This window comes from Siphateles boraxobius, unplaced genomic scaffold (genome assembly GCF_051911475.1).
Source record: "Siphateles boraxobius isolate OS27281-9 unplaced genomic scaffold, OSU_SipBor_1 130, whole genome shotgun sequence".
In the NCBI taxonomy this organism is placed as follows: Eukaryota; Metazoa; Chordata; class Actinopteri; order Cypriniformes; family Leuciscidae; genus Siphateles; species Siphateles boraxobius.
Genome location: NW_027508734.1, coordinates 7,483,130 through 7,500,014, shown reverse-complemented (window position 1 = coordinate 7,500,014; position 16,885 = coordinate 7,483,130). Strand labels below are relative to the sequence as shown.

Below are 16,885 nucleotides of genomic sequence, written 5' to 3'. Positions count from 1 at the left end.
ATGACAGAGTTTCTTCTTCAAAGTGATGGCAACTTACCGCCAAATGATGGAGGCTGAACACGACAGCCTCCATTTGAAAGGAGCCCTCTCAGAGTCATCTCCCGTAGTTTTTTTTTTATTATTATTGCACGTAGGTTTTGGCTGGCATTTCTACTTTAGGTGTGGTGAAACTTTGCAATACTGTTTCATCATCTCGCAGCAGAATGCAGCGACTGCTTCGTAAACTATGGCACAACTCATAGCGCTGTGATTTTGAAAGATGTTAACAGTGTAGCAAATGCTGTATTGTTGAGGATGAATGTGGCAGATTCAGTGGGAGGGATGCTCTGTTGTGTAGAAGAAAAATGTATTTCATAAGCAAGTCTTCTCTACAGGATACAGCCATTCAGTTGTGGCTTTTTAAAACAGCGGGGCTCCAGAGGTTTTTCACGGAAAGTAATGTGCGGTCAACCAAAGACAGCACAATGTTCTTAGTGGGTTACACACTAAGGTCTCTCACTTTCACTCAAACCCTGCAGTCTTTTGGATTGTATTATATTTTTTGGTGTTGTGGGCCTGCTGGTTGTTTATGACTGTTGGCTTCATTTGTTGTGTTGGAAGAAAAGGGTTTGTTTTGCTCTGAATCCTCCAAATTACAGCACAAATCACAGTTCCACCTTTTTCACCTGCACCGTACAATGGACCTTATTCATGAAACACGAGCAGAACTCATTTTTGTGTAAACCGTTCTTAAAGCCGTTTTGATGTATATTTTCAGATTCATGAAAATGTTCATATTTTCAAACTGATAGTTGGCATGAAAGAAATTTACAACTGTTCCCTACCAAGTGTAAATGGTGCAGAAAACTTTATTTTGGACATTATGTTTTCTTTTAGGTGATAGGATGACACTGCATTTTGATGCACTATGTAGCATAATAATATCTCACAAGTTCACCCTCTTTTTATTTTAGGCTGAGAGTTGAAAGCTGTTAAACTTTGGGTAAAACACTGTCACTTTTTACCCAGCCGTCCAATCAAAGTGGAGTAGGGGCGGGACAAATACTACACCAACCAACCATCGTCCTTGTACAATGACTGAGAACAACAATGGAGAAGTTAACATTGCTGGTTACTGCATTTTTATATTCAGATATATTCTTTAAAATAAGATTCTAGTAACCAAAGTGTCTCAGCTGGTAAAACGAAGAGCAGAGCTCCTGGCACTTTTTCAGCTGGCTAAATTTGCTTTGGTGAACACTCGTTAATTGAATATTTATTGTTAGACATGTGGCCTATTAGTCTCTTTTGCATTTATGCAATATACTGGAGCCACTCCTGACAAGTGAGTCCGGAAGATTCCACAGCATTCCTGGACACATAATTTGTGTAGTTGTAATTCGTAGGCCGGGATTATGCTAATTGTTAACTATTTACAAATGATTGACAATCATTAACACACACACGTTTCCCTATCAAATCTGATGTTTACGAATCGTTTGTGTATCCGGAGGAGAGTTTTCGGGAAGGTCTATTTTACGCGTAAATTACTCAGAATTGAAGTTTCATTAATGATGCCCAATGATTCTTAACCTACATTCAGTAAATACTTTTAACAATCAACCTAATTTACTGGTTATTTGTAGAATTATTATTGAATATAAGTTTTATCGACTTTAATGAAGACATGTAATGCATCTCAGACAGTGCAGTTCTTCTGTTACAATGTACTATTAAGAAGTCAAAAATTGGCACTAGTTCAATCCCACTTTTCTTCATTGGTAATAATAGTTGCTTTGTGTACATATTTTTTTGTAATGTCAAAGTATAAATTTTTTTCTGATTATGTGACGGGATAACTAGCAACTTGCTTACCATGACACACACATTACTCCTATAAAACATGAGCTGCCATACTGAGCAATTTAAAACTATATTGAACAATTGTAAACCATGTAAATGAAAGGAAAAAATTACACAGAACTTTAAAGTTGATACAAAGTTAAAGTTGAAATTTACTTTAAATCTAAATATCTATTCTAATAATATTAATTATAATATGGGAAATTAAGTCCCGGCAACTTAAAATTTAAATTATACGGATACATACTTAAAATAATTGAGTTAAAAAGCCATGCAAATTCTTGTCAATGTGAATAGATATCATAAAAGTCAATGGAATCCAACTTTCATGGTGTTGTTTTGATTACTTTATAATGCCTTTGACAATTGTTGATTTTTGACTGAAAACAAGATGTCATTATGATGACTACATTGGCAAAATTTCAAGATGATCTGATGTCGCATTTAATGGAGGTGGCACGAAGGGTGTTTGTAAAGATAGGATACTCAGATTTGCGCTTCTGTGCTAAAGAGTCTGTTATTTAGCATATTGATATTTGGAAGAAAGAAAATACCATGTTCAGAGATACATCTGTAGTTTTTCTCCAGTAGAGGTTCTATGTTTACTGATTTGACCAGAGCATCAGAAATCCTATACATTCGAGAGCTTGCGAATAGAATCGTCACAGAAGAGCATGCAAGCTTTGTTATTACGAGGTGTTTGTTGTTGCAGTACCATTAATGGCCTTCCAGCTGCAGCAGTAATAGCCTCACTCCTGCGGCCTTGGCTGATGGCAGCACTTGAAGTGTATCGATTGCTGCACTAGTGAATTCAATACAGCGCTGCAACTAAAAACTTAAGGCACGGCGGGCCTCAGAGGTAGGATTTGATTGTCCCTGCTTTACGATGTATTGAGTGCGAGAGTGAATACCCTGTGTTAAAGCAGACAGCGTTATAAATGAGCAATCTTAAAGCTCGATCCAGATGCTTGAGGTTTTGTGCTAAGCAAACCAAGACCTCTTTCTATTTTCAGTTTGGAAAGGGAGACCATTACGCACACACTCGCAAATGTCTTAGTCCTTCAGAGTTGATTTTCTAGGGTGACGTCTTTGAGATGAGTGCTTTTAGATACCGTGTTATACTATTTGTAATAAACACATGTCAGATTTTGAATACTCGTGTTGTTTTTTTGCACCGATAGGAGGAGAAGAAAATCAGCAAGTGTCACTGGCATTTTTGCTGCTCACATCACGTCAGATACTTTCAGAGAAATCATTGATCAAAGCCAGCCGTCAGCTCTATCAGTCTGGACAGCCTCGAGTCAAAGGTCACCTGTGTTTTTCTCCAGAGATATTTTACTTGCATCGTATGTATAAGTAGGGATCACTTAAGTTGGTTTGCTCAACCTCATGGTGTATATGTTTATATATGTGTGTGTGTTGTGACACATGATTAATGTAGGGTTTGCTGTAGCATGCCCTTCATCCTCTGTCCTCCTGGTGGAACCCTTTTTTCTTTTTCTTTTTTGCTTTTCACTCTCACTTTATCATTCAATCTCTTTTTTTTCAATCTTTAATCAAAAAAATTTCTTCACCTCTTTTTTTCCTTTTCACCCCATTTGAAAGAAAAATCACAAATGAGATCTCTGTGATATATCTGTTGTTCTTGGACAGTAATGGGATTTAATGGAGTCTTTAATCAATTTACAATTTTCAGATGAGATCTCAACAATATCACAAACTGTGCTCAGATTTTCCAAGATACTAAAATCTGTAATCTAAAGTGAAAGGCTATGTTTTTTTGACCTCATAATTTTTAATCAAAATGTCATAACTCATCTTTCCCCGTGTGGGATGTCATTGTATCTGCTTAAGCCCCAACACTTTCTTACAATTGACTGCAAGCATGCATTCAGATCTGCCTCAATCCAATCAAAAACTGATGGCCCTTCATTTTTCTTTCTTTTCCGATAATCCTTTTCACTCGGATGTACGTCACAATACGGCAGAAAAGATCTGTCCATACTTCCGTTTTATAGCCATTTTAACATTTGGCAGTTTGGCAGTTACAATTGCATTGTAGGATGCAGTACTTTCTATATTTCTCTTTTATTTTACTGTTCATTTTTGGTAAATGTAGCAGGTCACTTTATTCTGTGAATAAAGAAAAGAAAATGTTGAGACAACCTGAGGGAATGTTGATAATGAAATTAAACATAATTGAGAACTTCAGTTAAGTTTTGTCAATTCACCATTTATATCGCACTGGACTGTTTCAATGCAGCTTTACAGTGATAATAATTAGCAAGTATTATTCAGTATTATTATTTTTTTTTATCTCTGCGCAAGCTTTAAAAACGCAAACCTGTGAAAACGCTGATGGTGTGCGCATGCGTATTACGTGCCTAGTTTGAATATATATGTGTCCAGGCATGTAGTCTTTCTTTACAAATTTACTTTAAAAAATTACTTGTCTGGCCTTAAAAATTCAACTGGATGCGGCGGACTGTGGTAAACCTCGGGATAAACAGAGAGACTAATATTAGCGTAGACGCCATCCTTCTTATGATGTAACAAGTACATGAGGATTTATGGGAAGTTTTCCCGGTTCCGGCTGACCTAATCTATGCAGCCTAACATTGTTTTTTAGAAGTTTATAATGTGTTATGTGTATGCTAGGTCACAGAGATGTGTTTTTAGTCTAGATTTAAACTGAATGTGTGTCTGCTTCCCGGACAATGTTAGGAAAACTGTTCCAGAGTTTTGGTGCTAAATAGGAAAAGGATCTACTGCCAGCAGTCGATTTATATATTCTAGGTATTATCAACTGGCCGGAATTTATATCACAATAGACAAAAGGACTATAATGCATTAAGAGCTCGCTCAAGTACTGGGGAGCTAAACCATTTATTGCTTTGTAAGTAATCAGCAATATTTTAAAATTGATACGATGTTTAAAAGGGACCCAATGCAGTGTTGATAGAACCGGGCAGATATGGTCATACTTCCTGGTTCTGGTAAGAACTCGAGCTGTTGTGTTTTGAACCAGCTGTTTGTTTATTAAGTGTGCATTAAGTCTAGCCTTGATGTCATGATGAACGCATTAACTAATTGTCCACATTTGTCATTGAGAGCATATGATGTAATTTAGATATATTTTTAAGATGGAAGAATGCAGTTTTACAGATAGTAGACATGTGACTTTCAAATTATAGATTGGTATCCAAGAGCACACCCAGGGTCCTTACCGATGACGAAGACTTGACAGAGCAGCCATCAAGTGTTAGACAGTATTCTATGTTATTACATGAGGTTATCACATTTTGGTCCAATAATTGACTCTTTGCTAAGCCACGTCCGAAAACCGGCACTGGCCAATTCGTGTCTTAGCAACCGTAACTTGGAGCGGGAGGTCTGGCAAGCTTTCGAGCGAGGGAAACATGCTGAAGCGTTGTGCGTATGGATTGTGCTAATCTGAAACCCGGTATCCTAAAAGATTGGAAGGGGAAGTGGAATTTTTTTCCTTCCCGGAAATTTAAAAGCCAATGGGAGAAATGATGGGTGTGGATCCAGCAGTGTGGGAGACCCCATTCACAACTGTCCACAGGATTAACAAATACACCTGTTGCTTGGAAATAATGACGGTTCTTTGTCCATAATGCATATATTTTAACGTAAAATAAGACGATTAAAGACAAGACAGAGGCTCACTGAAATACTTTAAATTATTTTTCAGCATTTTGTTAATCGCAGCCTTCTACCCCTGACTGAGTAACTTTAACCCAATCCAATCGCGGCTCTTCCGGTGTTAGTGTTATTCCACAAGATTTATGGATAAGCTGTTTGATTTATAATTATTAGATTATTTTCACATTTCACTTACCCAACATAGCTGTTCCTCAATTTGTGTGTTTCCCATTTGAATGGTCAGCGTATGAGGCGGCTGCTGCTTGCGCTGCGACTATAGGCTTTAGCTTCAATTTCTATGAAATTATTCTCTAATTGGTTGCATATTATGTCGTGGATATATCCCTCGAATGCATACTGCAGTCCCTTTTGTCTTGCTCTCAGATATTTCACATGTTCGCCAAAAATTACTAATTATCTCATTGGGAATGTCTGACACCGGTGCATACACACTGTGCCAGGCGCGAAAGCTTGTCAGGCGTAGCAACAGTAACTAGGGAGGGCGGGGCTTAGCGAAGGGTCAATTAGAATCTCTGTTTTTACAGAATTAAGTAGTAGGCAATTACTAGTCATCTTACTAGTTTTGTGAGCTATGAAAGCATTAATATTTTCGTCTTGACTATATGAGTTTTCTTTTTCCCCACCACTCTGTTCCCTTCACTCCTATTCCCTCTTTTCTTTTCTTTTCTTTTCCATTAGTTTTATTGAATTTTGAGTCAATCATGTCAGATTTTCCAGACAATGCCTTTAAAGGTTGCTCAGTAAGGAGCAGTGCACCCTGTCCCCATATGAATCATAACCTTTGTGGTCAGCCTGGTTATTCTTCTGTATAATGACTAAGCTTGAATCCTTTCAGGCTTTCTGAAACACAGATGACCTCAAAATATCTGTCATGGTTGGAATCATTGCCATGGTACCGCTAACTGCGCCGGGAGTCGTGCTTTGCAGATTGTGTTTGTAGCGCGCACACGTTTATGTGTGTGTGTGTGTGTGTGTGTGTGTGTGCGGTCCTGGTATTCCCTACATTATTCCATACCAAATTTCCCCACAAGGATAGTAATATCAGTAATCTTTGACCTTGTTCGGACATTTTTTTAGTCCCCATCAGGAAAACAGCTTATAAATCATGTGAAATTAAGATTTTTTGAAAATGTAAAAATGCAGAAAGTTTTCTGTGATGGGCAGGTTTATAGTTAGGGGATAGAATATATACGTTGTTTGTACAGAATAAAAAATCATTATGTCTATGGAAAGTCCCCATAAAACATGGAAAACTGTATGTGTGTGTGTTTGTGTCATGACTCTAACACCAAATTTTCATTACACATTTCATTTTAACGATTTAATTCTGTCATTTAGTTTTGATACTAAAGTGTTTTATAAGTGTTACATTTGCCACTGACATCACAGCTATGATGAAATCATGTATGATAGCTACCAGTGAGAGTGTTTTCATCCATGTTCGCTTAACAAACTAGAGATAACATACTGTAGATATTACTTAGAATTCATATTTGGCATAAAAAAATTCAGACAGCAGTAGAACATATTGGACATCTAAAAATGATTTTATGTAACTCTAAAGTCAGTTTTTTGAAAATTCACAGTGAAACTTTTTTTCTCAGGCTGAGAGGGAGCTTTACCAAACATGGTCTGACTAACCGACATTTTATTGGTTATTTAAATTAAATTGCCCCCTCTTACGGTTGCCTCCGATCCCCTACTGTTTTGTCTAAATAGGACCAATAATGGTGAACATTTTATGAAACACTGGTCTCATTTTAATCAATATTTTGATTATTTTGGTGGAAATGCTGGTTGTTTGCATTTCACTGATTTCATTCATTTATTTTCCTGTAAGCACTTAGCTTCTTATCCTGATCTACTCACTCACATTTTCTGTTTAAGTCAACATCTCTAACCTTGCTAGATATTGTAATAACATTGTATCATGGTTCATGGTATGCAGTTACTCGTTCAAAGGGATGTGACCCTGGAGCCAGAGAGCGTGTAAGAGAATAAACATAATGATATCTTATCGTCTATAATCTGTGTTACTGCCTATGTCTGACATTCACCTCTGTGTCCTTCTGTGTGTTTAGACAGTGCATTCATCACTTTGGGCCCAATGACGACCTTCTCTGAGACCTATACCACTGGATCATGTCTATCTCATTATCACTTACTCTGTCTCTCTCTCTCTCTCTCTCTCTCTCTCTCTCTCTCTCTCTCTCTCTCTCTCTCTCCCAGAACAACCGTGTTCATCGCTTTTTGTCTGTTATTCTTCCTCCCAATCCCTTTTATTTGTATAAAAGTTGTCCTCCCTCACCCCTCTTCCTTTCTTTCTTTTGCTTGACAGCCGTTTACTGGAGCATTATTACTCCCTGTATAAGCCCTTCTTTAATTAGACACCAATTTGAACGGATTTACGCTTTTTCACATGCCAAAACATTCATATTGGCTGTTTATCCCTGTGGTTAAAGGGCATAGCTGTCAAACTGACCACAATTCATGGCGATATTAAGTGTTTTGCAGTGAACTGAGCAGCCCGGCGTAGCTCCGTTCCCTCCGAAATAACATGGGCTATCTGGTGATTAAGGATTTAGAAGACTAAGTGGAGATGTGTCGGGTGGTCCTGTAAATGATTCAGGAGAACTGATTGCTGGCGTGCGGCTCACCGTCATTTCAATGCCTTTTTGAATCTCAGTCATTAAAGCTCGGCCCGCATTTCAATTTAAGCTCTCATCCTCCGCTCTGACGACTATGATCTCCGTGCAAGGCGAAAATCGTAATTTAGTCGTTGCGCCATGCAGGCGGTAGTTATTTGTCTCTTTAATAATACATATTACACTTTTTTTTCTGGGATTTCTTTGCATAAATCAACGTAGTATGAAAGATGAAAAGGAAATTTGCGTTTCACGCGTGGAGACCTTCCTAGAACTTATGCGGTGGCTTGTTATTACCCCACTCATACTGTTATAGGGGCTGTAAATTAATGAAATCGCAAAACGCTGGCAAACGGATCGCTCCAAATGATCAACGTCCCAGTGTATCTTGACATCAGCTTTGAACTGAGGAAGGGTTGTAGTCAAGACCACCTAAACCGAGACCAAGTCAAGACCAAGACCCATTGTATGTTCAGCCAAAACCTTTGAGGGTTTGAGACAAAGACAAGACCAAAGAAGGGCGAGACCGAGTCAAGACTAAGACCAGACTAGCATTCCTTAAATTCACTTAAAAGATCCACGTTTACTGCTTGAGAAATGTCTTATATTTAATCAATCAATACTTTTAGAATAATAAGACACTATATGGAGCTGTTACCAATCAAATGAAATCACTAACAACAAAGTTCATCTTTGCACTGCAGAGATAGGACAGAAGTTCAGCTGAAGCATCTGAATTGGTCCAATTACAACTGCATAAATAATGTTGAGTTTTTTTTTTATAAAATGTTTTTTATTGAACATTTGTATAAAATCAGTATGTTTTCAATCGTGCTCATATTTGTGAAAACGACTCTCTAGCTCTTGTGATATCTTATGTAATATTGTAAAAATCAAGATCTCATACAAGTACTTTTTTGCAATCATATCTTATTTTGTAGCCATTTGTATTAATTTTGGTGACATTTTTGACACAACCCCCTCATTGATTTGTGACCCAGCACGACAATAGCAAAATAAATAAAATTAGAAATGAGTTATTGATTGCATTGAAGCAGGAAGTTTTACATCCAGTCCCATTAATGATGTTAACAAATAAATCTGACAATGTACCAGCAATGTAGTGATATTCCCTCAGTTGTGGCCTTAAAATGAAAATCCCGAGTCCTCTTAGTCTTATGCCGAGACAAGGCCGAGTGCAAATGCGGCCAAGATTAAGACCTCAAAAAAATGTCCAGTCTCAAATACCACAACACAACACTCCAGTTAAGTAAACTCAGTCACGTTTATTTATAGCACCCATACAAAAGAATGCTTTAAACCAAACAGATTTATAGTATTAAACATAAAAATTACAGTGAATTACAGTTCAGTGTCTACTATAAAGCAGTGTTTGTTTTCACTCGCGGTATTCTGACCTTGATGGACTCAACAGAGGAAATGAACTGGATAAGATTTCCATGTCAAAGAAGGCGGAGCCTCCTAGCCACACCTGTCCTATTACGTAATCGCCGTGGACCAATGGTAGTTCGAAGGTGTTAACCAGTCGGAGCAAACTTTTTGCTTTATAAAGCTGTTTAGAACTCACAAAACGAACTCCAAACGAACTTCGTTTTGACCTAAATTTTGCTCGAAATGACATCACACCAGTTCGTTCTTTGATTTTGCTGGAAGTATATTGGGTGCTATAGAACGAGGCAATGGATCAGGTTTCTCCCTTTGACCAAATCTCTCACTTTACATGTACTATCACGCCTGTCCGCTATCAGAGTCATCCTGCTGAAGTCTCACTCTCTTTTCCTGTATATCTCTCTTTTCCCCTCCTCGTGACCCTGACTTACTCTCTGCCCCGCTAAAGGTGTTTGTCTGTGAGCGGCAGTGAGGATTACCTTTCCATCAGTAGAAGAATGAGGTGTGAAAAGCAATCTGAGGAACGCCAGGCCGGCTGATATGGGACTATGGCGGATGCAATTATGCCTATGACAGATCATTTCTGACCTGATCCCTCGCTGCTCTGGATGGCAGCCAGCCACCGCCGTTGTTTTGTTTTGCTTGTGCACCGTGTGAAATTTGAAAACCTTTAGCAAGGGAGTAGTGACATAGCAGACTTCTCCATTTTTCTTTGCTCTCCCTTACAGTCCTGCTCTTGAGGAACAAAAATGATGGTGAAGAAGATGTATGAACTTTTCCTAAACACTCTCTCTTTTTCCTTTCTCTTTTTAGATACTCTTCCCAAGGGTGGTCGCTCGAACAGATTAGCATATTTGCTCTGGTGGATGCCTTTGTGCAAAGATGCAAAGCCCTAATAGAAGTGAGAATACACTACAAAATGATGCAAACAAACACACTCACAAACTACATTTTTTAAATGCATGCAGAATTGTTACACCCCTACTTTTTTCAAACACACATCCGAAGAATATGCTCTCAGATTTCTCAATAATTCACATCTCTTTGTTTTTTTGCTTTCACTTCTCGTATTTTCCAGGACTTACTGTCCTTGCTGAGATTTGTATTTTATATCACTTGACATTTTTATATTTATTCATGCACTTTTTTGCGATGTGCTCCTATTTGTTCCACATACTGTTGGCTATATACTATACTATATACTATTTATACAAATAGGGCAGAAAATAGTGCATTCTTTTCTCTTTCAAAAAGTGATTAGTGAAAATAGAAATTGTTGTCTATCAACTTTTGGAGGTCAAACTGAATTTTGAGCTATTTGCTATGGACTCATTATGGGAAAAAAAATATAATTTGAATATCTATTAAATTTGTAATGTTAGAAGACATTTAGTTAATATGTTTCTTTCTCTCTTTTCAGGTGTGTGACTGTCAGCAGCAGTTTGCTCGCTGTGAAGAGGGTGAGCGGGTGCCGTTGCCCTGCTTTGCAGGGCGTCAGGGATCAGAGGTCACTCAGAGATTGCTGTACATAGAGGCAACCTTTGACAACAGCCTGCAGGTCCTGAAGTCTGTTAAGGACATCCTGGATGTCGGAAACCCCTCTTGGCACGAGGACTACTCCAGGTGAAGTGTGTTTGTAAATTGATCAGGGCACAGAGAGAAAGAGAGGTTCTGTGAAATAGCTGGCTTTGTTTGTCCATATGGCCAATATGATGTCTACACTGGAAGCTGCACATCACCTCTGAATGTTTTCTAATTGCGGACCAATCAGCTGTGAGCTTTGGGCTTCATTAAGATTAAATTGAAAATACATTCCATTAATAATAAAACGCTACTTAAATTTTCCACAAATCAAACATTGTTAACAAAATAATTTAATAACATAAATTGTATATTAATTATTTATTTATTGAAGTAAGTTAATTCAATACAGTACCATTCAAAAGCTTTGAGTTACTATAGTAAAAAAACTTTTTTGTACTTTTTTTCTTAAAGGGATTGTTCTCTCAAAAATGAAAATTCTGTCATTAATTACTCACCTTCATATAAAATCTTCGGAACACAAATGAAGATCTTTTTAATAAAATCTGAGAGATTTCTGTCCATCCTTTGACTGCTTCGCAACTGACACTTTGACGCTTTACAAAGATCATAAAGAGATAGTAAAACTAATCCATATGAATTGAGCAGTATAGTCCAAATTTTCTGAAGAGACTCGATCACTTTATATGATGAACAGATTTAATTTAAGCTTTTAGTCACATATAAACTTTGATCAGCGAACATAAACAAAAGCTCAACCGACCTGCTTGATGCGCGAGCACAAAAAAAAACACGGAAGAATGAATCTCATTTGTTTTATAAATGTTTATAGAATAAATAAAAGTCTAAATTTAATCTGTTCATCATATTAAGCGATCGAATCTCAGAAAATTTGGACTAAACCGCTTAATTCATATGGATTAGTTTTACGATCTCTTTATGAACTTTGTAAAGCGTTAAAGTGTCAGTTGTGTAGCTGTCAATGCAGGGAAAGAAAGCTCTCAGATTTCATCAAAATGATCTTCATTTGTGTTCCGAAGATGATCAAAAGTCTTACGGGTTTGGAACGACATGAGGGTGAGTAATTAATGACAGAATTTACATTTTTGGCTCAACTATCGCTTTAACATTAAATGCTGTTTAAATCTATTCCAAGAGTCTCATGATTGAATTATATTTAAACAATATAGCCTATATAAAATGAAACTCATATTGGGCAGGAAAAATAAAGCAGCTTGAGTTACTGACAGGGAAACAACATTAGAAAAAGGGTTTTTGTAAAATGAATGTGCCACATTTTTGGTTCTTACAGTGTAGACAGCTTCATTGACTAAAATGGGAACGATCTAGTTTTGTTGTGTAGTGACACGCTAAATATGTAAGATTGTGTGTCAGTCTTTCTGCCAGGCTGTCTATAAGGCAGTCAGTCCTTCTGGTTCTCATGTATATTTATGAATGTTTGTCATTCTCTCCTGCTTATTGGCCTGATGGCCTGTTGGGGATTTCCATACATCCTCTATTAGCATATCTCCATAAATATGCATATAACGACCTGCATATTTGGATCATATAGATACTTTTTCATGAATATTCTGCCTAAATGTATGTGCAGTGGGGAGAGGATCACTGTGCCTGCTGCGTATGAGCACATCGTGCCCTTATTGTCATTCACAACTGTTTGTGGGCGCAAGGCAGTTTTGGCTGCTTGTCTGAATACCATCATGAACGTGTGTGACGGAAGCTGGTCTGCCCATCAGCCTCTAGAGACCCCCGTACCCCCGCCCCCCTGCCCCAGGCACTGCCGGACCTTGGGAAAGGGAGCTGTTTGTGAGCAAGTGTGTGCATCTGATGGCCATGATGGATTGGGGCCGAGACGGGTCATAGGGTTAGGATGTTGTTGCCAAGACAAACAGCTGTGCTTGTGTCTGGGGCAGGTGTTTCATAGTGTCTCAGCATATTGAGAGCACCCAAATCAATACCAGCCTCCATTTATGTCCGAGAGTGTGTGTGCGCTGGACTCTACCTTTGAATAGAGGGCACCGATTTGTGTTTGGAGCATGGTGTACAGTTCTGCCCATTTCTTTGTTGTTTTGTGCCTCTTGTTTATCCGTGTGTGTGTGCGTGTGTGTTTTAGCTTCTGTGATAAAGTGAAAGCTCTGGAGGTGATGATGCAGAATTTGATCACTTCGGCCTTCGAGACGGTGAACTGTGTGGAGGAAGGAGTACAGCTGCTTGACATGTTTCAGCACCTGTCTGGAAGAGAGGTCTTTCTCACACACACTTAGCCTTCAATTCACACACACTTTATCACCTCCTTTAAAACCTTGCGCACTGTCGGAGCGCAGCTCTTCTTAGCAAATACAGTGAATACAAATGACTCCAGGAGAACAGACCACACACAGACTTTGCATGTCACTTCCTTTTCACTCTCATTTACTCAAAAGTTCAATAGCAGGACCACACACACACACATGCCCTCTGCTCTCTCACCTGTCACCTGTCTCTTTACTTAATGTCATTAAGATGTTTACCTCATTAATCACCTTCATCTCTTCTGACTTTTGTCTTCCCCTTCAGTCTTTTCTCTTCTCCTTCGCCCTTTCGTTCTGTCATTCTCATTCGGCATTTCAGTCTTAAATTTCAAAGTGCTGCATTATGCGTTATTGCCAAGGCATTAGAACAACAAATAATAAAAAAAGTCTAAAACAAAAATGTGCCAAATGTGAAAGTAAAGTAAAATGAAATAATAATAAACAGTTTTTATGAAGTAATAAAAAGGCATTGGCAAACAGTAATAATATTCCATTGCAAACAGGCAACTAGTTAAGGTAATGATCATAGCAGTGATTTGTTCTGCATTAAGCAAGTAACAAGAGGCTGTGTATTACAGTACTTTTACCACTGTTTACCATATTTCCTGAGTGTTTCTCTTTTATATCTCTCTCAGGCCATCAAGCAGACCATTGTCAGGAAGACGGTGGATCTATATGCTCTGCTCAATGCTGAGTTTGGTAATGTCAGTGATGTGGTGATGCGCAAGACATCATCTCTCACTCCTGCTCATTTGCCTCAACACGCAGGACAGGCCCACTTGACCCGAGCCCTCCGCTCACGGATAGAAAGACCTATGGAGGTGAGATTCTGTGTGTGAGTTAGAAAGACTGAAAGAGACAGTGCGAGATGTTGGTTAAACCTTAAAAAAATCTAACTATGAGATCAGGGGGAGGAATCAAAAACCTTTTTTTATTCAGAAATGGTATTGGGTAGGGTTGCACCAGCCGTTCGTAATTTCTTTCTTAAATTGGAAACGTAAAGTCCACACTAGAGGCTTAGTAACTACTGGCTAGTTTGTACTTTATTCTGTTGCACCATTTGTGCGTAAGGCAGAGCGTAGCTAGTAGGTCATAAACTCTCCGTAAAGTAATGCGTAGTCGCATAATATGAGGTTTACCCTTGATGATCCAATTGCAGCCTTCAAATATGTGAGCAAAAGTTGTTTAAATGCTGGGAATTTCAGTTTTTCCTTCATTCTAACTTCGTTTACCTCACTTAACTAACGGTAAAAATACCTTTCCATTAAATACGATACTTAATCATGATAACATAAAGTGTTTTTATATGTAAATAACATTCAGAAACTGTATTTAAAACGAAATTAATAAGGATAAATAAATAAGTACTGATACAGAAAAAATAAGAAATAACATTTATTGATTATGACGGATTTTATTTGACATGCACAACACGGTAGAGCCGCTAACAAAGCGGTGAGCCGCTAACAAAGTAATCTATTTACAAAGCTGAATAAATAAGCTTTCCATTGATGTATGGTTTGCTAGGATAGGAATATATTTGGCCGAGGTACAACTATCTACCATCTACAACTGAAAATCTGGAATCTGAGGGTGCAAAAAAATCAAAACATTGAGAACATCGCCTTTAAAGTTGTCCATTTATGTTTGCGATATTGCTGCATTCCCTCACAAAAATAATTGTTTTATATATTTACGGTAGGACATTTACTAAATATCTTCATGGAACATGATCTTTACTTAATATCCTAATGATTTTTGGCATCAAAGAAAAATCGATAATTTTGACCCATACAATGTATTGTTGGCTATTGCCACAAATATACCTGTGCTACTTAAGACTGGTTTTGTGATCCAGGGTCACATATGTCTAAAGAATTGAAGTCTGTCAGGTAAAAGAAGAGCTTATTGATCCAGCTCATTCTGTCTGCTATTTTATTCCTACTGTTACTCCTGATCGGAGGCTTCCGTAAATATTTAGTTTATACATAGAGTTATGCTTCAACTAAGTTTAATGGTGCAACGCAAAAATATTTAGTAGTGCGTAAGTTGTATCTTAGTGCCCATTTACTTCAAAACTAGGCTAAGTTGTAACTTATGGCAAAAGAAATGAAACATTTTAGCTGAGTTGTGAATTGTGAAATTCACCCTGAAACAGTGTAATTTTATTATTATTTATAAACTGTTATACTATTTATTAATATTTTGAATTACATTTTTATATTTTCAGTTTTCATTTTACTTTTAGTTTTAGTCATTTGTACGTGTTTTTGTGATTTGTATTACTTTGTACTTAGAAACTTGTTTTTGTATATTTCTATTCAACTTGAATTCTTCATTTCAGTTTTATTTTCAATTATAATTTTAGTACTTCAACGTAAATTCTTTTATTTCTGTCAGTTGCCATGACCGATTTGTACGATTCACTAATGAATGAGTCTAATATGAGCTGTTTTTTTAATGAACCAGTCAAAACGACTCCCTAATGAGCCTCATCAATCTAAAACTATCATCACGTTCATATTTAATTTAAAATAAACCAAGCACATGAGGTTTTGTGGGATCAGTGTAATAGGTTATATAGTATAATGTACAGTAGTTAGGATTAATGATGTTGTGTTTCCTCAGAAATACAAAGAAAAATAATTTAATAGAATTTCCTTTCCCAAGATATCAAACATACTGAAATCAAATCAAACTTGAGAGTCCCCACCAAAAGCTCTCATATAAAAATCCCACAGTCAAAAAGTGGTATCACAGTATCCTGAAAGATGCCTCAACTAGATGTGTGTTAGGAGACCACAAGGTGACTAATCAGTCCAATCCCAGCATGCACCAGGCCATACCCTTTTCCCCCTCACCCTTTATAGGTGAACTGTATTGGGTTTTACGGACAAATGAATCCGATTCCAACCCAAAACCTCCACCGGGCTGAATCCGGGAGGTGTCAGAAACAGCTTAACTCCATTGATGAGCTCTTCTCTGTGTTGACGAGTGTGTTGAGCTGAGCGCCTTGTGTCAGAGGCCAGCGAGGGGCCCCGGCAGAGGCCCTGGAGTCCAGCCAGGATACAGCCACAAAGGCCCTAATGCTATTATAGCCAGCTGTGCCGCCACATACTCACTTTCTAGTTCTTTTTGTCACTTTCCATTTCACACACCCTTACTCTCTATTTCTGTATCCTGTTTTCTATTTCTTTCACTTCTCATCTCTTTTTCTACAGTTTGCATAAATAGCACATCGCCTCTCCATTGTGTTTAAATTCATTTTCCACTTTCTTTAAGAAGGCAATTAAGAGCTGGCATAAGCTTTAATTGGACACAGATACTGTATGATTATATTGCATTTCCCCACAATTGATCCCAAAAATCCCCATAGAGAAACAAAAGGGAGGCTAAAACCAAAGCTTAATGAAGGTCTGATGGGGCATCGTAAAATATGTTTACATA

At 37.8% G+C, this 16,885-nt stretch overlaps 1 protein-coding gene across 2 annotated transcripts in view; it reads left to right on the top strand.

Moving 5' to 3' along the window:
* dnah2 (dynein, axonemal, heavy chain 2) overlaps window positions 1–16,885 on the top strand; it is a 172,710-nt gene that overhangs the window by 22,399 nt on the left and 133,426 nt on the right. For both annotated transcript variants that reach the window (XM_077227513.1, XM_077227514.1), the window contains exons 10-13: window positions 10,398–10,485; window positions 11,005–11,207; window positions 13,261–13,390; window positions 14,074–14,259. In XM_077227513.1, coding sequence (XP_077083628.1) covers window positions 10,398–10,485; window positions 11,005–11,207; window positions 13,261–13,390; window positions 14,074–14,259 — 607 coding nt within the window. The remainder of the gene's footprint in view (window positions 1–10,397; window positions 10,486–11,004; window positions 11,208–13,260; window positions 13,391–14,073; window positions 14,260–16,885) is intronic.